This window comes from Rosa rugosa, chromosome 6 (assembly GCF_958449725.1).
Source record: "Rosa rugosa chromosome 6, drRosRugo1.1, whole genome shotgun sequence".
Classification (NCBI taxonomy): Eukaryota; Viridiplantae; Streptophyta; class Magnoliopsida; order Rosales; family Rosaceae; genus Rosa; species Rosa rugosa.
Window position 1 is genome coordinate 18111504 of NC_084825.1, and position 23990 is coordinate 18135493.

Below are 23990 nucleotides of genomic sequence, written 5' to 3' on the forward strand. Positions count from 1 at the left end.
TACCTTGTGGAAGACATTCAATCAAGCTTCCTCAAAATTTGGCATCCAGTTTTCAATCACACAACAGAAATATAAAGCACCGTTGTATCAAGTAGCACAAATTTCAGATTTCAAGAGGCAACCAAGACTCCAAAGTGGAGGGAAATCTGCCGCTAATTTTTTTAAGACTCAGACGACAGACATTACTTAATTCCGTTGTGCAATGTAGTTCTGATAAAAAAGTTATCACTTTGTTGGCATTCACACAACAGAATATAACAAGTACCGTTGTGCAATAAAGCTTACTTAAACACACAACGGATGATTTCTGTTCCGTTGTGTGATTAGTGTTGTGTGATTAACTTTTTGTAGTAGTGATATAGCTCGACTAGCCCTACACACACGTGTAGGGACTTATTACTCGCAAAAAGCACAACCAAACTAGACAACATAAAATAATAAAAACTAGAAATAAAATAAAGGGAAAATGTCTATTTACCTAAATTTGAGCTACACTAACCCCACTTACCGAAACATCTTATGAGATTTCCTACATACCCAATAAATTACATATCTTTTGTCCTAATACCCAATTAAATATTTTTTTTATTTATTTTTAGGACAATTTTGCCCTCTCCATCTTTGACACTTAGAAAGAGAGAGAGAAGTTATTGAAAATTTTGCCAGATTCCGGTGATCGGAAACTGGATTCTAGCGACCAGTCTCCAGATTCTGATGACCAGAGATTGATTTCCGACGGTCGGAGATCGGAGTCCGATGACTGGAGTCCCGTTTTATTACCCTAAAATAATATCCAATAAACATTTTATAGCCCCCAATAAACTTTTTATTGGCGGGATAAACTTTTTATTACCCGCCAATAAAAAGTTTATTGCCCCCCAATAAAAGTTTTATTGGAAGGGGGGGGACAATAAACTTTTTATTGGAGGGCAATAATTAATGAAAAATGAAGATTATTCTTGATTTTGAAAATTTTAATAACTCAAGTCGTATTGAAAAAGAAAAAAACAAGTAATTTCATTAGAATTGCATTAGAGACTAGTTTACAAAATAATACAAAATAAACCAAGAAATAAAAAGATTAGTTTACCCCGTACAAATCTAGAGAAATATAAGTCCATGACCTCAACTTGGCATATCCATCTTGGTAACGTGCTGGACCATCCTCATCAACAAAACAACAACTTTGTTTTTTCTCTTTCTTACCCTGAAATGACTTACACTGAATACTACGATAGTGTTAAAAGAAAACAATTGCTCACAACTGTAATCCATTCATAACCAGACTTAGCGCACATACTGTGAATTTGCATTCCATGATCAGAAATGCCCAAGATCCCAGACGCCTTACGATTAGTTGAAAAGGATAGATAATCACCCTTTGGCATTGCCACTGTTTAAGTGGCCACACATTAAAGCTGTCCAGGAAACCACATTTCTCTCAGACATTCTATCAAACACCTCACGGGCACTTCCCAAGTGACCACATTTACTATATATATCTATAAGGTCATTGTTCAACATCAAATCAGACCCTAGTCCCATTCTCAAAAAACAGAGTTTAAAAGTTAAAAGAATACTATGATAGGACACCAAACACTCCCTTACATTCATTCTTTTTGAGTTTCGTCGAAGCCACAGTCATAGATAGAGGGAGAGTCTAACAGAATGAGACTTAACGGTTTGTGAAATCCTACAAATTTGGGGATCTCGCCGGAGAGAGAAAATGAAGCAGCACGGTGGTCTGCGCTTCTGGTTCTGCAGAATCTGATTCAAATCCTCTCGGTTCGAATCTGATCACTGCTAGAGTTGACCTCCTTCCGAAGTCACCAAAAAACTGTGGCCTCACCGCTTCGTCATCACCGCCAACCCTACTATGATGTCCCCGGCGCTAGTGGAAGTCGAAATCAGAGGGGGATTTGAGAGAGAGAGAGGGGTCGTCATCGGCGTCTACGATACGAGAAGAGAGAGAGTGGGGTGGTTGTAATTTGATAATTGAGTTTTGTGTAAAATAGTCTTTTAGAGCATCTCCAACAGTAGGAATTATTTTATAGTTAAATATAGCTAAAATTGTGAAATATAGCTATTGATTTAACAATGTTGCTCCAGCAGTAGTAGCTATTTATAAATAATATACTATATTTTATCCACATAAATTGACATGTGGACAAAAGAGGAGAGAGGAATATAACTTTTGCTTTAGCTATACATGATTCTCTAGCTAAATATAGCTAGTCAATTTAGCTAAAGCTAAATTTAACTTAGCAATAGCTAGTCTGTTGGAGTTGAATTTTGCTTTAAAAATAGTTATATATAGCTAAAATTTGAATTTAACTAGTCTGTTGGAGATGCCCTTAGCTGTTAAATGGGGTAAAAGTTGGAGGAGAAAGAGGGACATGTAGGTTGCAAACGCACGTCTCTTCTTTTTTCAAGTTCTCATAGCTTGTTAGCGATTAAAGAAATGGAAGTGAAATCCACACTCCTTCTTTCCTTTTTTGGTCAAAATTCTCATAGAGTTACATAATTTAAGTTAGAAATAAAAACAAAATTTCAGTTACTAAAGAATGAAACATGAAATGTGCATTGTAAAATGGGAAGTGTGAATCTCACTCCCTTAAAGAAAAGATAAAATCAAAATGGTAGGTGGTAGTTGGGGATTGAGCCATGTAGGAGAGTTTGGACTGAAGCCATCCGAACAGATTCAGATGTAAGTTTTTCCTATTAGAAATTGATTAAGAGACTTGAAAGCGTGAAAATTACATAAGCCCTAGTTTTATCTGCGAAGATTGATCGACACAACAGTTTCAAAGTACGTCACCTTTCAATCCCTTTTCACTTCTTTCCAACTAAAAAAAAAAAAAAAAACATACAAGAAATAAATACACATAAGGAGAGCTAAGCATAAATATCAACACTAAAAGACATAATACAAGATTATTCGCATGTCAATTAGACATGGAACAAATTCTCTTAGTTGTAAGTATTACAAATATCGCCTTCTCAAAAAAAAAAAAAAGTATTACAAATATCGCAGATATAATTGAATAGAAATATGAAAAATGCTATAATTTTTTTCCCCACCCCACCGATCGTATCCCGAAAATGCATGTTTTTTTGTTTTGTTTTTTCTAAACCCAAAATATGTGTTTAATTTCATCTAATTAATGTATAATTTAGGATATAAATCATACCCCAAACAATGGTCTCATCTTCAAACGATGAAAACTTATTATTTGCATACCCAATGATGTTTGTCTATTTCATGCCTCATCCACAAACGCAATTAATCTAGTTTGTTATCTGGTTACACGACACATAAAGGACTTAAGGAAGTGGTCTGAGGCTCTGATTTAGACCAAAAATGGATGCATCTAGGGTTTTCTATGCTTCATGTTATCACAACAGCGGGATTGCCTGAAGAGTTAAAATGAGTGAGGATTAGTTGTCCTATGTCATTAGATAATTGACTAAATTCATAGTGTTAATAACCGAGGTATGAAATTTTCAATATATCAAAAATAATTTCAGGCGTTGAAAGTTCTGGGTTTCATTTACGATTACTCCCATCTAAAAATAAGTAACTAAATGTTGGTGTCATCCACAAATGATTTATATAATCTCCTTTCGTGGATGTATTCCTATGCAGGACTAATTTTACCAGCACGACTTATTATGGGAGCTCCGTTTGTTTCGGCTTTCTTAATCTACAAATGGAGAAAAAGAAATATTTCGATGTATAGCACCATTGAGGACTTTTTGAAGAGTGACAACAACTTTGTGCCAATAAGATACTCATACTCTGACATTAAGAAGATGTCCTTCAAATTCAATGAAAAGTTGGGTGAAGGAGGCTTTGGTTCTGTATATAAAGCAAAGTTACGAAGTGGCCGTTTTGCAGCAATTAAAATGTTGGGCAAGCCTCAATCCAATGGGCAAGAATTCATCAGTGAAGTAGCTACAATTGGAAGAATTCACCATGTTAACGTGGTGCAACTTATTGGTTATTGCGTTGAAGGATCAAAACGAGCTCTAGTATATGAGTTCATGCCAAATGGGTCTCTTGATAAATATGTATTTTCAAAGGAAGGAAGAGTTCCATTAAATTTGGAGAAAATGCATGATATTTCTCTTGGAGTGGCTCGAGGGATTGAATATCTGCATCAAGGTTGTGACGTGCAGATTTTGCACTTTGATATCAAGCCTCACAACATTCTTCTTGATGAAAATTTCATACCAAAGATCTCTGACTTTGGTCTTGCAAAATTATACCCTACAGAAAATAGCATTGTTTCTTTGACAGCAGCAAGAGGAACATTAGGATATATTGCCCCTGAGTTGTTTTATAAAAGTATTGGGAAAATCTCATACAAAGCTGATGTATATAGCTTTGGAATGTTGTTGATGGAAATGGCAAGTAGAAGAAAAAATTTGAATCCATCTGTAGAGCATGATAGCCAAATATATTTTCCATCATGGGTGTATGACCAATACAGTGAGGGAAAAGATTTTGAGACAGGTGCAATGTCAGAGGAGGAAAAAACAATCATGAAAAAGATGGTTATAACTGCTTTATGGTGTATACAAATGACGCCAAGTGATCGTCCTTCAATGAAAAAAGTCATAGAAATGCTTGAAGAAGATGTTGAATGCCTACAAATGCCTCCCAAGCCATTACTTTATCCACGAGAGATGTCCATATGCGAGGTTCCAGATAACACAAATTAAGCGTGTTCTATCGCGAGCTACAACTACTTTCTCCATTAGGTGAGGAATTGATCATCTAAATTTGAATCACATTGGAATTTTACTTGTAATAAATAAGGAAGTGTCGATGTGCTAGTTAATTAAATTTAAATTTCCCCATGAATGAAAAATGTAGTGTGTATATCCTCTGTACAGTAAAAGCTTATCAACACATATATAAGTTTCATATTTATTTAGAGCAAGTTCACCCGTTGTCTTACTACTGCGATATCTTGGAGGTCTACAGAATAGACTCTAGTCGCTATATCTTCGGACCATGCAGAGACTATTGCTCTTCACGAAGAGATTCGTGAATGTATATGGATTGGATCCATAATTACGCATGTTCGAACAATTGTGGTTTGAAGTCTACCATAGATGAGCCTACGAGCATTTAGGATAATGCAGCTTGTTTTGAACAAATGAAGTAAGGCTACATCAAAGCGACAACACCAAGCTTAATCAGCAACAACAGACTCTCCTCAAGATCAAAATGAACTAGGTTCGATCTGAGGACAGTGTGGCAGACTTGCTCACTAAGTCATTGCCTAAATTCCACTTTCGAGAAACATGTTGGTAGCATCGTTTACGGAAGTTATCCGAACTCCCATGACCGTAGTCATCAGGGGGAGATGCAGACATCAGGGGGAGATGTCTACATGTATGGTCTCGAAACGTGAAGGGTGTGTTGTGCTCTTTTTCCCCTTCGACCGAGGTTATTTTTGTCCCACTGGGTTTTTGTTACTCGGCAAGGTTTTTAATGAGGCAACGAGAGAAGCACCACGTTTGGACGACACAAGGGGGAGTGTTCAAGGAAATCCCGATTATGTGTCTGGCCCAAACTCTAGGTTACTTGACCTAGTGGTAATAGGATTAAATTAGAAAGATCTAGATTCCTATTCAATGTATGATTACTTCCCTTGTACGATTGAGATTCTATACATTGTAATTCTCTATATGAAGAGGCCCCTATTATCAATGAGAATAGACAGCAAATTCCTCTCAAATTCAGTTTCTCTACAACAGAGATTTTATTTTTTTATTTTTTAAAGAATACTCTTTAACAATTTAGAGATTTTATTTTTTTATTTTTTTATTTTTTAAAGAATACTCTTTAACAATTTAGAGATAAGGGGCCTAACGATAATTCTCGCCCGGGGCCTCGAAAGACTCAGGACCGGCCCTGCTAAGCTGAGCACCAAATTTCACTCTTACAACAATACTCATATATCAGGAAGTATCGTATCGCCAGTACCAGTGCAAACAACTGCGCCAAGCCCTTTTTAATTTACCGAACTTTATTGACAATTCATCAAAATATGGTTCCCATACTTGCGTGAAATGTAGGCAGGCATGGCTTTTGAAGAGGGCAAACAAGAAAACGAGCTATAGGCAAATGAGTCACACTCGGAAAATCAATGTTTGGTTGAATTCGTGTAAACCTGTACAATATGAGCCCATTTAAGCTAAAACTGCAAACCTTGCCCCAACACTACGCATGCTAATATGCCCTACACAAATATGCCATTGAGACACCTACTTTTGACGTTAGTAATAGAACCAACCAAAATTTGACCAAAGACAACAAAAAACAGAACCAATCAAACATATTAACAGGAAAATATATAAGTTCATAGCTGCAACAACTTCTGGTATCATTTTTTATGCTGGCATCGACACCTAATTTCTACCATTCATCTCTGTAAGAAGATCAATCTGTCAATGTTGTTTATTAGAAAAAACATTTTAGGCAGAAACCAGTACCACAAATCAGAAAACACAAGCCTGAGGGGTTGATGAGAAACTTACAACAGGGTTTATGCTCGAATCTTGCATTTAACATGGGCAACACATATACAAAAAAAAAAAAAAAAAAAAAACAACTGAATAGAACTAAATTGCATTAAGAAAAAGTACAATATCCTACGGAAACCTCTAACACGAGGACCCCTAAATTTTCATATATTTTAGATTTTCACAATTTCCCTAGGTAGCTGCTCATCAGGAAACACTCCACATGCAATGTCATGAAAAATTTCAGTGTGAGAAGGGTAGCATGAGAAAAATATTGATTTTCAATTACCTTTAAAAAACTTTGCTTCTGTCAAGGGTCACACAGGAACATTCTACAAAAAGTAGATGGCTGGTTACAAACATTATTCATTTCTGGGGTCAAATCTCTCTATTCTTCTCTCTTAATTTTCATCTGGTTGCTGCTGATCTGCTTTGGCCCCTGCTATATCTTGGAGGGCTAGTCTTGGCAACATCAACAACTATCATCCAGCCATTAATGATCTGTAAGGAACATTAACAAAAAGTACAATAAGATTTGGTTTCTCGGAATGATGTGTTAAAACATGTAAACAAAGATACAAAAGAATTGCTTGGTGTTCGACTTAATCTGATGAGGTTTATACAAAACAAAAAGGAATGCTCTTGCCTTGCCATTCATCTCATTGAGTGCAGCAGCAGCAGCTTCCTCTGTAGTGTATTCTATGAATGCATAGCCTTTGGACCTTTTAGAAATCTTGTCCATTATTATTTTTACTGTTGACAAAGTCAGTTCATCAGCATGAGCATTACCATTGCCAAGAAATTGAAAATCCCATTTTCTGATAAAAAGAAAGTATATTTATGTATAAGTATTACCTTCAACAAGCTGACCAAAGCCTTCAAATGCTTCTCGGAGGGTTTTCTCAGATGTATAAAATGATAAGCCTGTTAGAAACTAAGATGTTTTAAGCAGTTTCAAACCAATTTTGTAATTAGAGGGAATAAGAAATCAAGAAATAATGGAGAACTGGTAATGTTTCCACAAGGGGTAAACAGTTTTTAAACTCAGCAAAGCATAACAGAGGAAGATTTAAATTTTATTATTTATTTTGAAAATATTATGCTGCTGTAACAAAAAAGATTAAAATTAAAATACTGCGAGTATCATATAAATTCTAAAGGAGCACATGTTATGAAACGAATATTGGGTGGGTCTAAATGAATGGAAGGATTTGGATTCCAGGTTTTAGTGTAACATTCATAATTGGACTCTAGAAATCTTAATTTCTTCTGTTGATAAAACCAGTAAAGTTCTCTATTTGAAAACAACGGATTTGATATTATGAATATAAGAACAAATTACATTGTTAAAGACATTCAACTAAAACTCAAGTCCAAATACTCTCATTGTAAATCACCCTATGGAGCCTAAATGTTTGACATACGAATTGACTCGCAACATACCAGTCACAAAAAGCTTCTTTGTTCTTGTGGGGGTTGTTTGACTTGCCTCCGCAGAGATTGACACATCCTTAGTCTTTATGTCATTACCTGATAAAATAAATATCTGTTACTCGCATCCATGAGAATTAAATACACCTTTATACATGCTTAGCAACTTAGCAGGAATGCCATCAAATAGAACAGGATCTGATTAGCACTGAAAAATAATAATTGGCAATTGGGTGCATGATGAGAATTTCCAGATAAAATAAATATCTGTTACTCGCATCCATGAGAATTAAATACACCTTTATACATGCTTAGCAACTCAGCAGTAATGCCATGATCTGATTAACACTGAAAAATAATAATTGGCAATTGGGTTCATGATGAGAACTTCCAGATAAATAGTTCTAGTAGATTGTAAATGCGTACCAATATATATGTCTACTTTTTTTTGTTTTATGAAACTGAATTCCTCAAAAGACTGTAGATAGGGTGAATACGGAACCCACTAAACTCTAAAAGCCAGCCAAAACAAGAAACCAAGCAACCAACAAGACACTCTAAGAAACTCGACACTACGATTTGAACAAGTAACAAAAAAAGAACTATCTAACAGTTTACACAGCTCCTCCCCCCTTCCCTTCCTAAAAATCTTCTGTTTTTTTTTTTTTTCCTATTGAAGCATGCACATCTTACCAAAACCATTCCCGTCTTCCTCCCACAAAAGAACTTGTGCCTTTCACTCAACAGAGCAACACAAGCAGCTGGGAGGTTTGATTATCCCAGCTCAACATAGTCTCCCAGAAACGTCTTGTCCAAAGGTCTAAAGCAACTGGAGAATGTAAAAACAGGTGGTCTCCACTCACAGCTACCACTTTGCACATCACACCAATGAGGAAAAAGAAAAATCCAAGGTCTTCTCCTCAAAACATATCACAGGTATTAACCTCCCATGAACAATAATCATCCATAGTCATAACCCAGGTGGTACTTTGGCCTTCCAGATTGCAGTAGGGGAAATAAATTGAGCAAGACTGACAAGAAAGTTCCCTGAAGATTCTAGCAAGTGCCTTCATCTATCTGGCCTAGGTGAGACCAGCACCACATAGATATCTGAAAACCACAATATCTAATTCAATTCTAATATTTTTGTACAACCACCACTTTCATATTTTCCTTCATTAACCTTTAATAAATATGTATTTCCTTAGACTTGGTACATATTTCTTACCCATCGTAAACCTGGTAGAAACAAGTCATCATTCAGTGGAAGGGATTAGCAATAAACATTAAATCACAGTTGAGAAAACAGTCAAGCTCCATAAACTATTCCACCAAGTCTCTTCCCACATACACTGATTGAGAGTAGACTAACCACAATGGTGTATTGAATAATTTCTATAGAAAAACCTACTCAGTACCAGAAACATGTGGCTTTGTTGTATGTGTTCTTCTTACTTTCTAAAATCAACAGATCTTTTATATTGCCAGAAAACCACGAATTTCACGAAACAAGAAACCAAGCTCAGTACCGTTTCATTTTACCTCTAAAATGAAGCTGCATCATTATAAGGTGTGTCAGATAACCTAAATATTTTTTGGCTCATTTTGTTCTGCTTTCTCCTTACTCGTTTACACCCTTTTCTGCCACCATCAAACTTCAGTAAATTTGTCTGTTGAAGCAAAAGAACATTAGGTGCTGTCTATTGCAAGATCAGAGTCACAAACTTGAGACCTGCTTCTGAAAAATTGTCTATTGCATCATGAATCTCACAATCTTGCCAACTCCCCTTCACTTTACAGACAGAGAAAAAAGTCATCTGTCACCATTCTGCACTTATCTTCTACTTCCTTGCTCTAGTGTTCAATGATACATTAAAAATTGTCTCCACAAGAATTTTATTGTTTTCAATCTATGCACATAATTACTTGGGAGGGTATGGTGTAATTGCTTTCTGGCACTGACAGACATATGCAAAACCAAGACACAGAGTGCTACTCTAGTATTACTTATATCCCAAAAGCAAGACATTCCATGACATCAAGTTGGTAAATATAGGTGCAAATGGGTTCAAAAGGCATTTAAATTGAGAAGCAAAGTTCTGATCTAGCAATGACAGGATACAAAATCATCTAAAATTACAAACATAACCAGATAGTTTTAATGAATGAACGGCAATATCCAATTTAAGAAAGAGTAAAACCTCCATAGTCTTTATTTTCTGAGTCATAACTCTTGTCTGGCTGAACAGATAAAACACCAGGAACACCTGCAGTATATGGAGCATTTAGTCCCCAATATGCCAAAAAAACCCAAATGTGGGCATACAAAATTTCATTTCATTCATATACTAACTTGCTAGATTGCTTGCAGATTCTTCATCAAGTTCACAACAGAAGCCAAAGTTAGATTTCCAAGAAACATGATATATACACATTTGTGCATCTTTCTCACTACAGACACACACACCACACCAATCAGCAAAAGTAAATAAAAGAAGGAAGCAAACAGCATTGACACCTACTCATAATAAGACACCTACTTTCCCAAGATCTTTGTTAGTATTTGAGCATAATAATCAACCATTTGCGCCTTTGTAACAACGCCAATCTCCGGTTTATCCATTCGAACAAGCCAGTGTTTGGTATTCCCAAGTGGAAATAACAGAGTACTTGCACTTTGAACATTTGAAAAACTGTAATCCTTTTTCACAGAACCAAAATCTGGGTCAGGCTTAACTGATAAAACCCCCGGTAAACCTACAACAAAGACATGCAAAGAATTAAATCATTCAACATTGACAATAATGAACAACCAAGCCTCACAGAAACTTCATTATCTGTTCAAACAGAAAATCTCAGAAGCACTCATTTTGTGACAGCCACAAAATAGCACTCCCACAGATTTAGTGTCTAGCAAAAAGCAATTGAACTGAATATCGGTAAAAATGATAGAATTTTACGTGCAAGCTTCTGGGAAGTTTCATCATCAACATCACAGCAAAAGCCAAAATGGGTATCCCAAGAAGCATCATATATACACATCTGAGCATCCTTCTCACTGTAGAAACCAACATCAAAGCATAGTTCAGCTTAAGAACTAAGCAATTCCACAATGGCAAACAAAGCTAAAGCTTACCCACTTGCCCAAAACTCTTTGAAGGGTTTTAACATAGTATTCAATAACTTGTTGTTTGGAAATGACCCCTTGTGGAGGAGTCTCCATTAGCACCATCCAGTGGCAGGAAGTTGAAGCTGAGGGTGCTGTTGATGTTGAAGCTGCACATGCTTTAATAGAAAAACACTTGTTGCAACAACTGAGACAAAAAGTTGATGGGTTTTGATGGGTTTGTGAGATGGGGAATCTGAGGTTGGTACAAGGGGTTTGGGAGTGGGTTTTGTTAGCTCTGAATGAGTAGCTGTTGGATATGGTGACTGTTGCGGACGGAGAAAGAGACTTCATGGTTGCCTAGTCTGGTGCCTGTCCTCTGCTGTCTATGCATTTAATCAGACTAATCCTTAAAATAGTTCATAGAGGTGTAAAACAACAGTATTGGACTATTGGGTAGGAATAGGATATGCCCCCAATAACTTTCTTATTTTGATACAGAAACTATGAAAAAATCTTTTTTATTTTTTATTTTATCAAATCAATAATTCATAAAAAAAAAAATACTTATGTCACTAGACCAAATGGTAATAGGTAATCATATATAATTAACTATTTGATCAAAAGGTACTAATTACATAAAACTTGAGAGTTAATTTTAAGATGACTCGTCTCCTCTCTCTCGTCTTTGCCCTAACCCTCATCTTTTGTTCGGATGGCAGCGGTGGGTATTGGGATGGTGGCGGCGGTGGGCTTTGTGATGACAGCCGCAGCTGGCTTCAGGCATCGGGGTGGTCGCGGCTAATCCCCTTTTCTCTTCCTCCTTCTCTCCTAGCGGCTGTGGAGGCGAGGATCGATCCCCTGTGGAATTGGAATTCTCGACCCGTTTACGCCGGTAGAGAGACGATTTGGATGTCTTTGCGGCTATGCTTTTGACTGGTTCGGCAAAGGGCTTGGTGGCGTCGGATCAGGCGTGGTGTCCAGGACTACGGGTTGGAGAGGTTCGGACGATTCTTGGGGTGCAGCAGTGGTGGCTGGCACCAAGGTCGTACCTCTTGTCGCTGACGAGGTGGAGCTAGGTGGCACGACCGCTATTGGTGGCCTTGGCGCTGAGATGCAGGGCGTAGGCTCGGGTTTGAAGCAACGGAGGTGGTCTGGAGGCCTTGTGAGCTTCTCTAGGGTTCCGGCGACGTCGGGAGGTGTTTGCTGTCATTTAATCCTTCGTGAGGCTGGTCAACATGAGGTACGGCCACTGACGTCAGTATGGCTGAAGTGGGTCATGGGCTTGTTGTTGCTTGGGCTCGTAGATTAGTTAAGTATTGGTCTTTTGGGCCTCGAGTTTTTATTTTTATTTTTTACCTGTTCATTGAGCCTAGAGAAGCCCCCTCTGTGTAGGGTTCTTCTTTGGGAACATGAATAAAATTAGGGAAGGGTTTTGGCTGCGTTCGGAGTCTTCCCTAATAGTGTCAAGGTTACCTGAATCATTGGAGCTTAATCCTATGGTTACATTATGTTCGAGTAGTCTAGGGCTTGCTTTAGATTATTCATTTATGGCTCTCTTCTGTCATTGCCCGGAGTCCGGGTGAGTTATATTTGTAATGTTTCCTATTTTACTATAATGGACTGACACCCCTCGCGTTCAAAAGAAAAAAAAAAAAAAACTATTTGATCAAATGTCATAATTCTTATAGAGGTGCGATATTCACACTTCTTTATTTCCGTAGTATCTTAAATTTTGTCATTTTTATAAAAAATACTTTGAAAGTGTGAATTTCATTCTAGAAGAGGAAATGAGCGTACGGGAAAGTGTTAATTTTACTCTCCTTGTATTTGTAAGTTAGAGGTCTTGTGTTCAACTCAAAAACAAACAAAGTAATTAATTATAGTGACAAAAAAAAAAAAAAAAAAAAAATCTTTAGGTGTACCTGATTTAATGAACCCAATTAAGTTAAGTAAATAACTAAATACAATACTAGATTGTACTCTAGAAAATAGGTTATTTGTTATGACTTATGAGTGTCATAACATCTCAAGTAGGCCTGACAATGTGCGGGTATCGTGCGGGTTTTTGATGGGCCGACACGGTAAGAACCCGTTAGCTTAATATGTAAATTAAAATAAGGTTCTTACCTTAACATGTAAATTAAAAGAAAATTACAAAAGGCTGTTCATCGTGAAATGACTATTTTGCCCTTCTTTTTCTTCCCTACCTAGGTATAAGAGAGTCGAGTCGAGTCTTGTTCTGCGTCCGCCGATCTTCTCTCTTCGATTTCTCTCTCAAATCTCTGTAAAATCTCATCTTTCTCCTCCGGCTCAGGCCAAATAGTATAAGCAAAATCCCCAACTCTTTGTGTCTTCGGGAACCCATCAAAATCAGCAGCAGTAAAAGGTTGGTAAGATTTCGGCTTGATAAAATCAGCACCGATGGCGATATGATAGTCATTCGTCAATTTTCGATTTATGTGTGAAGAAGACATTGACCATGCTGTTTTTGATTTATGTGTGAAGAAGACATTGATTTTATCTTTGATTTCGGCAAAATCTTTGTTCTTTGTAATTCCGAAGAAATCTCTCACTAAGGTTGGGTTTTGTTTGTTAATTATCAGGGAAGGATGGTTTTGACAGAAGAAGAAATCACGAGGCTGTATAGGGTTCGAAAGACATTGATGCAAATGCTGAAAGATCGGGACTATCTAATTGTTGATCATGATCTCAACATGACAATGTCGCAGTTTAAGAACAAATATGGAGAGAACATGAAAAGGGAGGACCTTACTATCAATAGAAGGAAGAGAGGTGACGAGTCTGATCAGGTATTATTTGATGCTGTTTTGCTGTTCTCGAACTAGTATTGTTTTCGGGTTCTAACTGATGGTTGTTGTGTACCAGATTTATGTGTTTTTCCCTGACGAACCAAAAGTTGGGGTCAAGACAATGAAGAGTTACATTCAACGCATGAATCAGGAGAATGTGATTAGAGCAATCTTAGTTGCTCAACAAAATCTGACTCCTTTTGCAAAGACCTCCATTAGTGAGATGGGTTCAAAGTACCACTTGGAGATTTTCCAGGTCAAGTTTAATTGTTTAATTTTTTTTGTTTAGAGTGAAGTTTTGTTCTTGAAATATTGTGGTTGTCGTGATAGTCTATTACCTTACATATTGGAAACCTAAGGTACCAGAAACTTAGTATCAGAAATATGAAAGCTATACGCAGATAGGTCTATGCTGAATAATTAGAATGTTAATTCCCAACCATTTATGCGTTGGAGACCTTAGTTTATCTCTATTCTAATGCAGTTTTTGATTCACGAGTAATGTGATCGAATGCGCTTAATAGTATTGTCATTCTGACACTTAAAAGTGACAATTTGGATGCATAGGGTTATCTGATAATGCTAGTTAATAGAGATGCCCAACTGACAAAAGCATCAAAGTTTAACTAGGCCTGTCTTGGGTTCCAAGCGAAGCCGAGGAAGATGTTCTTATTGCTATATAATGCAGCATATCTGTGTGGTGTTTGCACATTGGGAGAACAAAATAACAATCGGTTTAATACGATGGTCTCCTCTAAGAGAAAAAACTAAGGGTATTTTGAGGATTAGATTGCACTGTTTGATTTTTTTTTATTTTGTTGGAGGAACATCTTCAACAAATGCTGGCGCTATCACATTATTTTTGTTATGTATTAATCTTACCTTAATATGTATTGGCTATTCTGTGTGCTGTTCACAAAGTTAGAAGATTTTGTTTTCTGAGTTAAGTCTATTGGTTCAGGAGGCAGAATTGTTGGTGAATATTAAAGAGCATGTTCTAGTTCCTGAGCATCGGGTTCTTACAAATGAGGAAAAGAAGACTTTGCTGGAGAGGTACACTGTGAAAGAAACACAGGTCAGTCCTGAACAATACTATATTTGAATAATAACAAATGACTGACGTTAGATGCATATACACACTAACAATGTGTTACAAGTCTCTTTAGTAAATTCTTTTTATTGTTTCGGGGTGGGCATATTTTGTTGGTAGTGGTGCTTAATCTATCTTTGCACCCTCCAAACTTTTTACAAACTGTTGATCTTTTTCTAGATTGGAATGTTTAAAACACATCTTAGTTTATTTTTCTCGTGGTTACCAAACTGATTTGGATACCTAATTCATTTTCATATTTGGTGGATGGTGTTCAGCTTCCTCGTATTCAGCTGATTGATCCAATTGCAAGATATTACGGGCTTAAGCGTGGACAAGTTGTGAAGATAATCCGGCCAAGTGAGACTGCAGGACGATATGTCACCTACCGTTACGTTATCTAAGTACTTTTATTGTAAGCTGAAACCTGGATTGCATTAGTCTTACTTATAATTGTCGTAATGGAAGGTTAGGTCAGAAGTGAACATTGCAGTTGGGATTTTGGGCATATGTGATGATGTTTTCAACTCAGTCTGTGTATTCCTCCGTAGTGCCTGTAATGTGAGCTTGTGTAATGCCGAACTCCAATGATCTATAATGCTGTTGTTCTTGTAGTTGTTAAACCCCTCTTCAGACTGAGTTGTCCTGATTTGTTTTAACCATTTTTGTTTTGGTGGTGGTGGGAGATGAGCCATACCAATTGTTGAGGCAGTCTATGAAGTTTGTAGATGAATATGGTTTGTAGATATTCGATGCCCAAACAAAACCGAGAAACAAAATATATAACGTGTCAAATCTTTCTAATTTGCTTTTTTCTCATTCACTAGGCTGCAAAATGTTCCTTAAAATCTGTTCAAAATGCAGGTCATGAAAGATCTCCCTTTTATATGTACTAGCGATGAAGTGTGGACTTATCCATCAGGTCTAGTTTATTGTATCCTTTCCAGCCCTCTGGGCTGGCTTAAATGATCCCATATTACCAAACACAGGCAGTAAGTTTGAAGGACAAAAGGCTGGCTAAGATATTCCGATCGCTCTTATTATGGACTTCATGTTCCTCTTTTTTAGTCCAAGCACTCGGTAATGTACGTAGAAGTAGAACAACCCTGCAATGTAATATAGTTTATGGAAAAGAAAGTAGCCAATAACATCAATGCGTTGCATATTTTAACGCATTGTAGGGGAGGTGTTCACTGTTTAGATTTCTCATCTCTGGAAGGGTCGGTAGACCTGGAAATATATTTGTTGAGCAGGTCAAAATTCACTAAAGTCTTTGTTTCATATGAAAGACTTGACTAAATTAATGATGAAGCAGCTTTGATCCTTGATCATCCTCCTCTGTTTCAGTGTGTGGATTTTCTATATGATGAAGCATTTATCACCTTCTCAGTTTAACAAGTTGTTAGTCTTGCTTTGGTTCATTTTAAAGCACGTAATGATCAGCTATGGCAAGGTAAACGATGTCTCCCTCGAGAACTTTTACTCGGTGGACAAGTTTGGTTAGATAATCACTTGATGAGAGCCAAAACTCATGTTCCCAAACTGTGCCACATCACTCGCATGCGCTCTACTTGGAAGAAGCCTCCACCTGGCTGGTTAAGTGTTTGCTTATATGGAGCTTTTGATCCTCACACAAGGTCAGGTGGTGTAGGGGTAGTTGTTAGAGATTGGCATGGTAATTTTCATTCGGGGACAGCCTGTAGTATTGCTTATGTTTCATCTCCAGCGCACATCGAAGCCATTGCTGGGCTTATAGCTTGTCGCCTTGTCCTTGATCATGGTCTCTCCCCTGTCAAGTTCGTGACAGATTCACTTCAGCTGGTGCAGTGTTTGTTAATTTATGAAAAATTAGGCTGATAATGACTCCATTTTATTGATATTTAGAAAGGATATCATAAGATAAGATAAGACATGTGACAGATAAAATCTAATCCGTAATTTAGATAGCCACTTAGAGTTTGACACGTGGTGACAAAATAACATTCAAATTCGGGATAAGAAATTATATCTATATAACTCGACCGTGGCCAGAATATTTTCTTCATTATTTCATTGTTTGTCATATATGCCGACACAACACGACAAAGAAAATATAATCTCTAATTTATGTCGTCTTGACCTAGCGCTCTGCTAGGGTTTCGGAATCCTCTTCCCAAGGGCGGCGGTTTCTCGTATGCTCGTTGTTGCTCGTCAATGGCGGTTATGGCAGACTTGGGTCTGCTTATTCTCTTCTTCATTGCGCTGGGTGGCGCTGAGACGGTGTTGATTTCATGGGGTGGGGGCGCTGTTGTTTCCGCGTCCAAACTAGTTGGTGAAGTGAAAGATGCGGCCTCTTTTGCAGGGATGGCATCTAGGTGGCGGATGAGCGGTGATCCGATCTTGGGTTGGGATGTCGGTGACCTTGCTGTGGTGGATGACGATGATCTGCTGGTTTGCTTGACCTCGGGGTCTGCCATCTCTAATGGAGATCTGAGGCTGCCGGAGATGAGACCGACTCTGTTTCCCTCGGGCTCGGACTCTCTGTTGGTGGGGCGGATGACTTCTTTCTACTCATCAGAAGCAGCTGCTTTTGCTGGTGGTAACCCGGTGGCCGGGATGTTGGCTGCGAGCTCTGACATCGGTGTATGCGCAGATTGTGACGAAGCTCGATGGCAGAAAGGGTATGAGATCGGGTCTTTGGCGTTATGCTCGTCGTCTGAATTGGTTCGCCTGGAATCGGGCCCCACCAGTGAAGGTGGCAGAACGGGCGCCGTCCTCCGGCGGGTGGTGATCGGTAGTGGGGGCAGGGCTGTCTTCTCACTTCGAGTTTGCCCTAGGTGGGTTGACTGGGCTTGGCATTGGAATTGGGCTGAGAGAGCTTTGCTTTGGGCTTGGACAGCTGTACTGTTTCCCATTTTCATTTTCAGTTTGGGCCTTCATCTTTTTGTTCTGAAAGATGATTGGCCTGATTATTTCTTGCTTTGAGTGGGAAAGATCGCAAAGAAAAGAGAGACCCTGTTGAGCCTCGTTTTTCGGGGTGTTATTTTTAATTCCTCAGGGCTTTTCTTTTCTTTGTTTGGGCTTAATACTAGAAGGTGGGTGTGCTAGGAGATTACTAGTTTTGTTTGCTCTGTTTAGGGGTGGCTTTGTAGTAGTTTCTACGGAACGGTTCTTTCTGTCGCCCCCATAGGGGGGGATCGTTTTTGTACTGCTTGCTGAGCTGCATAATGGATGACCTTTACCCGCAAAAAAAAAAAAAAAAAAATATAATCTGAAATAAAATTTTTATTAACTACTATTAAATGATAAATATAATTATTAAATATTATAATAAAAATAAAAGTTGAATTTTTTTACTTCATTTAATTGAAGTAACTTATTATTAACATAATATTCATAAACATTATACTCATATTATTTTTCCATTCAAGAATAGTGAAAATAATACCCTCATATAACACTTCATTGTTGTAGATGAGAATGGGTGCTATATAAATAGTGTTACAAAGAGGTGCCAAAATGAGTTTTGCACCCCCAATAGCACTTCATTGTTGGAGTTGCGCTTAGGTCTTATGAGTCCAATTCCGTCCAATCCCCAGTAATAAACGTACCCGGAGACTTTACAAATTTTCACTCAATCAGAAATTCATTTGCTCAATGATGTTCAATAAAAGAGACTTGCTTTCGCTGCTCTAAGATATTGTAGTCAGTTATAAGTGGCAGAGAATTGCATTCAAATTCATGTCAGGAAAGTCGAGGGTGAGGTTCATATTTCAGCGAGAATGGACAGAGCCACCCAATCTGCTATGTATCAGGGCAGTATTTGGCAAGTTCATATGATGAGGTTCTAAATGTCGGACAATAGCAGGATTGTAATTTGTAAGTGCACTGGGCTCTGGAACTTGGAAGATTTGAGGTTATGGAGGAAAACGTACTCTTCTCTTGGTGAAGCATTTTATATATATACTAATATAAATCAAATGTTACTCAAGGTATCCAAAATAACTACACACATCATTTACAGGATGAGAGAAAGATCAGATTATATATCAGTCAGAAGCGGTGCTTCAGCGTCGTCTGTAGAGCATGATTCAGGTTTAAGCTTGCAGGCATAACAAAGGGATATCACCTGAGCACATATATATTAACATGTTTGTTAGTCAAGGAAGGCAGAGATTGGAAGAGGAAAAACAAAAAACAATCGTGAAGAGATAATATAAGTGCTTAATTACCATGCATATGGATGCACATATTATGCTAAAACCTTTGCAGTCGAAAGGGGCACTGCTAGATAGAAACCATGCTATTTTATACAAGAAACAATTCATCCCATCAGTACTACAGTTAAAAAAGTCATCATCTATATATCAGTACTACAATTAACAACCACTAACATGTCAATGGACTCATGGCAACTGGAGATAGCAGGCTTGATATGGACTGCACACCAGCAATAAATCCTTGCACCTTTCCCTTCAATTAATAGAGAGTATAGAAGGTGACGAAGTCATTGTGTTAAGAATGAAAAACCAAGTATGATATATAAGATTGCTTAAAAAATGAAAAACCAAAATCATTAGTCCACCAGATAGTTCAGTTTGCTAACCTGATCAGATAAGTTTGATGCTTTTGAAATAATTGCAAAAGTCTGCAATATCAGGAATTCAATCAATGAAAAAGTGAAAATACGGCCACTACACTATATATCCAGAAGGATTACTAAAGCGTTGACTCGTTTTTCTCTAGCCATGATTAATAATCTCTTGTGGAATATAATAGAATTCCTTTATGGTTACTATTGAGGATATCAAACATGTACTTACGGAAGGTTTCACAAGGACGTAGATGACTCCAAATGAAGCACTTAAGTATGGTACCTGCATTATTCAAGAATAATGTATTCCCATTACAATGGATAACTTGAAGAGTTGAGGGACTGAGGAATAGTAATTTTGCTTTTGCCAACTGAAATAAGAACATATATCAATTTCTTTCCGTTTTTGTTGATTCAACAAAAACAAAAACTGAAAATATTGGAGGTAAATCTTTGGCATTTATCCCTAGAAGTTAGTTTTCAGCTTATGCATACCCAAGAAGCCCAAGCCAAGCCATAGAGCACTGCCTGTACATTAAAAAGCAACATTAGATTTTCTCTTTTTGTTGCCTCTCTTTTCCTTCTATAGGGAACAACTAAAGAAAATGACTTACATAAGCTATTGACGCACACAAGGATATGCATAGTATCACTTTCTCTCCAACTAATGGATTGATTAATGGAAGCACCAACATCTAGAAGAAAGCCATAGAAACAAACAGTTTATGCAGAAGAATAACAAAGGATTCCTTAATCCTCCAAACAGAAAAAGAAGTTAAACGCTTGCACATACTGCAATGGAAGTATGATAGCCATTCCTGAAAGAGTGGTAGAAGATAATAAAAACTGACATTACAGCCCAGTACTACTTCTGTTTCTAAGCATGGTTGTCTGGTTTGGAAAAGAAGTTTAATGAGGAAGGTGGAATACTGAAAATGCTCTTAATTACGGATTCAGAGATGGCAGATAAGAGCAGAGCACTTATAAGAAATTTCAGGAATATATTATTCACAGGAGTCAAAGAAGAAGCTGAATACATGTACATAATCAAGTGAGAGTCAATATGACATATCTTGCCCTTACTTATAGTATAAACTAAGAGTAAGAATTGTACTCTGCATTTCAGCAATGTCAAAATACTACTTTGGGAGTAAATGAGAGGAATTTGGAAACACTTTCAAAAAGAATATACCTGAGAGACAATTGAGCCTATTCCCACCATCATCAGGATCTCTGAGAATTGATTTTTGTCAAAACCAAAAGCTGCCTTCAGATAGTACTGTGCAACAATGCAAGTAATTATACTGTTATACATTTGTCTTCAAGTCTTTGGATGAAACAGAAAGCAAGATATATGATAAAGTGTTCGGGGCTTCACACCAAAACCAATTGGCAATAGTTGGAGAGGCCAAAGTCTCTTGTGAACACATTTGCAAGGTCACAATTTTTCAATGTGGGTTACTTCAGATTCTCACAATACATTTCACTGTCACAATACATTTCTCCGAACATTCTAACTAATCACACAAAGGGCATTGGTATTGTAACATGCATAAATAGCTTAAAGTCAATGCACTTTATGCATTGATATTGTAACATGCTAGGATAATTCCACCCCTTCATCATAACTTTAATACCGCTCTTCTACAGAATCAGTATAGCCTAAAAATCTCAAATTCATTAAAGTCGAAGTTATATCTTAGGTGGCCTATAGATCTCCATATATAACAAATAAGCCCCTCCACAAATATTGTTTCATTCAAGTCAAAGAAGCAAATTTGAATAGCATCCTCTCTCAAAAAAAAAATGGTGGTTAACAAAAGTTGTCAGGAAAGAATACCAATAATACAGTGCTGATGCCAGACATTCCCATCTCATAGAAGAAGGAAACCAAAGAAATGCTCCTCAATGTTGAACTGTAAAGTACAATAGCAGCTGTTTAGCAAACTATATAACTTTTTGATGCATAAATTTGCATGAAAGAATTAATCAGATTCTCTATCTCATTTAAATAAGTAGAGTCTTCTATGAAGACATAAAAAGACAGTCACTAGAAGCCAGTACCTGCTCATAACTATTGTTGCAGCATCTCTCATTGAAACATAACGTTTATGAATAATCGCAACTCTCTTGGTCAGGCAAGACAAGTCTTGGTCCATTTGAGGGGCCAATTTATTAGTTGTCTCAACCAAAAATATTTGCATATAAACTGGACAAAAGATCAGTAGTGCTATTGAAACCTGAAAACAACAAACCTCATTAATAAGATGAAATGAAATTTTGATGGACTTGAACTTTAAAGTTTCTAGTTATTTCACGAACTTACAGAGAAAATGTACTTCTCAGGAAGAAAACGGGCCAGAACATTTCCCAACACATGCGATGCAGAGAAGAGACCTGTGATCCAACTAAATGCTGCAGCCCTATTATTTTCGCTGACAACATCTGCCTGAAAGAGGATAAAAGTGTCAGCACCACACATTTCCAGTTCATGGCTTTCAATCAGTGGAAATAAAACGTACCACATAAGCAACAGCGATGCAGAATATACTCCCTTGACTCAGAATATATGAAATTGTACGAAGCACATAATAAGCATACACAAATCCCTTGGACTGATTCCAGGCAAGTAATGCTGCAACCAGACCACACCAAGTTATGACGGTCAAAAATGCACAGAATCACTATGTGATTAATAAATAACATGGGGAATAAAAAAGATCGATTTAATTTACAAGCATATACGACCTCATTTCTTAATGTCCTAGTTATAAGCAATTACAGTGAGGTGTTTATAAGTACTTCTCTTAAGTTTTTCTTTTAAGGCTACCCAGAAGTGCTAGATAATATACTACTCAAATATTCTGTTTCATTTCAAAGGAATAAATGTTCGAAATATATATCTGCATGAAACCTACCAAAAGGGAATATGGTTGTTGACACAGTAAGAAGGAGCACTGGTTTACGGCCATTCTCATCTGCGAGTTGACCAAGAATTGGTAACACCACCATCTTGAAAAGTCCAACAATCTACAAACACAGATTCATCCAAATACCTATTTTTAGATTGTTAAATCACAGAAAGTATATAATCATATCTCAGTTTATCATCATTGACATCATAATCCCCAGTTTATGTGTCCATTAGAATCATTAAAAGGAACACCATTCCAACACAATAATGTTTTAAATCATCCCACTACCTACATTCTTCCTTGAACAGAAATATTTATTGAATTAGTCCCATTCTTGAGTATCTAGGAATTTTAACGATTCCAAAAAAGGCTCGAATCCAAGTTAATAAATAACACATACAAGCAAATATACAGGCAACGCCAAGTGGAGCTATCAATCAGAAAGCTCCATTTAAAAGATGTACACTCAACTTTCAGGTAAACATTTAAGGACACATAGGATCAAACAGAGTTGTCCGGCATCAACCTTCCATGTTCAAACAACACCAAGCAGAATGAACATGAAAAGATCAAGCTTATATCATCTAAAATCGTAATGTTGCTGGTAACAATAAAATTAAAAAGAAAAAGTAGTTATCTAAAAGAGCAGAGGGACTGAAACATATGGTGACAGGTGAGCGAGAGAGAGAGAGAGAGAGAGCATGGTACGTGTTACCGTTTGTTGAATACCAGTGATATAGATAGGTTGAGAACAGGTGGAGTGGGCGGGACAAAGAGCAGTAGTAGTAACATCAACAAGGACAGAAACGGTCATTTCTTCAGCGACCCAATGGAGACACAGAGGCAAGAGCAAGTGAAACAATGGCCTCATCTCTTTGAAACCACCATAACTAGTCTTCCAAGCCATGTATGTGATGATATCTACGTACTTGGTAATTCAGACAACAACCACGTTGTCCTTATCCCAATCAATGAATAACTGGGCTTCCTTCTAGAACCAGATACTTATAGCGTGAGAAATGACTTGGGTTAACAACAACAACAACAAGAAGGAAAGGTGGTTGGTTGACTGATTGGTGACGATGATGATATATGCTAAAAGCGGGAATGGAGTTAGTTGCGGGCATGGCATGAGACTTCACATGTTAGCGTGTGGGATGGACTTGCTTGCTCGTGTTTTGTGGATTCTGCGGCGGTGCCCTGTCAATAAAATTATGCTGACTGGGTTGGGATGGGGCCGCCAGAAAATTAACCTCCCTACTCTTTCATCGGAAAAAAAAAAAAAATTATTAAAGCTTGTTTCGATATGGTAATTTGGATTTTGAAGACCCAAATACAAAGTAGCATGTTTGACACATATTTTATCGTCAAAATTCAGATTTGATGAAATCAAATCACTGATTTCATTAAACACAATACGCAGATTCTAAATAACTAGGGCACCCAAGTTATTTCAAATCTCATGCTCTTCGTCTTTCATAAGAGCTCGCTTTCTCCCCACACGTCTTCTCTAGGAATCGCAAAG

General features: G+C 37.4%; 4 protein-coding genes across 6 annotated transcripts; 2 read left to right on the forward strand and 2 right to left on the reverse strand.

Moving 5' to 3' along the window:
• The first annotated feature begins 3630 nt into the window (after positions 1 to 3630).
• On the forward strand, positions 3631 to 4725 carry LOC133716320 (rust resistance kinase Lr10-like). The gene has a single exon (XM_062143028.1). The coding sequence runs from the start codon at positions 3631 to 3633 to the stop codon at positions 4723 to 4725; it is 1095 nt and encodes a 364-aa protein (XP_061999012.1).
• Positions 4726 to 6624: 1899 nt separating this feature from the next.
• Positions 6625 to 11509, reverse strand: LOC133715671 (organelle RRM domain-containing protein 1, chloroplastic). The gene is made up of 9 exons (XM_062142273.1): positions 11109 to 11509; positions 10929 to 11026; positions 10509 to 10725; positions 10322 to 10419; positions 10170 to 10235; positions 7981 to 8067; positions 7393 to 7461; positions 7184 to 7290; positions 6625 to 7038 (listed from the first exon to the last, which is right to left on the reverse strand). Exons 1-9 carry the CDS (start codon positions 11426 to 11428, stop codon positions 6946 to 6948), a joined length of 1155 nt encoding a protein of 384 aa, XP_061998257.1. The 5' UTR covers positions 11429 to 11509; the 3' UTR covers positions 6625 to 6945.
• Positions 11510 to 13304: 1795 nt separating this feature from the next.
• Positions 13305 to 15600, forward strand: LOC133715169 (DNA-directed RNA polymerases II and IV subunit 5A). The gene is made up of 5 exons (XM_062141558.1): positions 13305 to 13463; positions 13681 to 13887; positions 13964 to 14143; positions 14849 to 14962; positions 15256 to 15600. Exons 2-5 carry the CDS (start codon positions 13687 to 13689, stop codon positions 15379 to 15381), a joined length of 621 nt encoding a protein of 206 aa, XP_061997542.1. The 5' UTR covers positions 13305 to 13463; positions 13681 to 13686; the 3' UTR covers positions 15382 to 15600.
• Positions 15601 to 18873: 3273 nt separating this feature from the next.
• Positions 18874 to 23528, reverse strand: LOC133715245 (uncharacterized). 3 transcript variants are annotated; one of them, XM_062141664.1, is made up of 14 exons: positions 23181 to 23528; positions 22469 to 22580; positions 22073 to 22185; positions 21877 to 21999; positions 21615 to 21790; positions 21391 to 21466; positions 20743 to 20829; positions 20165 to 20245; positions 20046 to 20078; positions 19780 to 19833; positions 19563 to 19604; positions 19351 to 19429; positions 19189 to 19259; positions 18874 to 19085 (listed from the first exon to the last, which is right to left on the reverse strand). In XM_062141664.1, the coding sequence occupies exons 1-14, from the start codon at positions 23370 to 23372 to the stop codon at positions 18999 to 19001; spliced, it is 1326 nt and encodes a 441-aa protein (XP_061997648.1). In that variant the 5' UTR covers positions 23373 to 23528; the 3' UTR covers positions 18874 to 18998. The 3 variants fall into 3 exon arrangements, with proteins under 3 accessions (XP_061997648.1, XP_061997649.1, XP_061997650.1); XM_062141665.1 differs by having other exon boundaries at positions 23195 to 23394; XM_062141666.1 differs by lacking the exon at positions 23181 to 23528 and adding an exon at positions 22866 to 23157.
• Between the last annotated feature and the right edge of the window lie 462 nt (positions 23529 to 23990).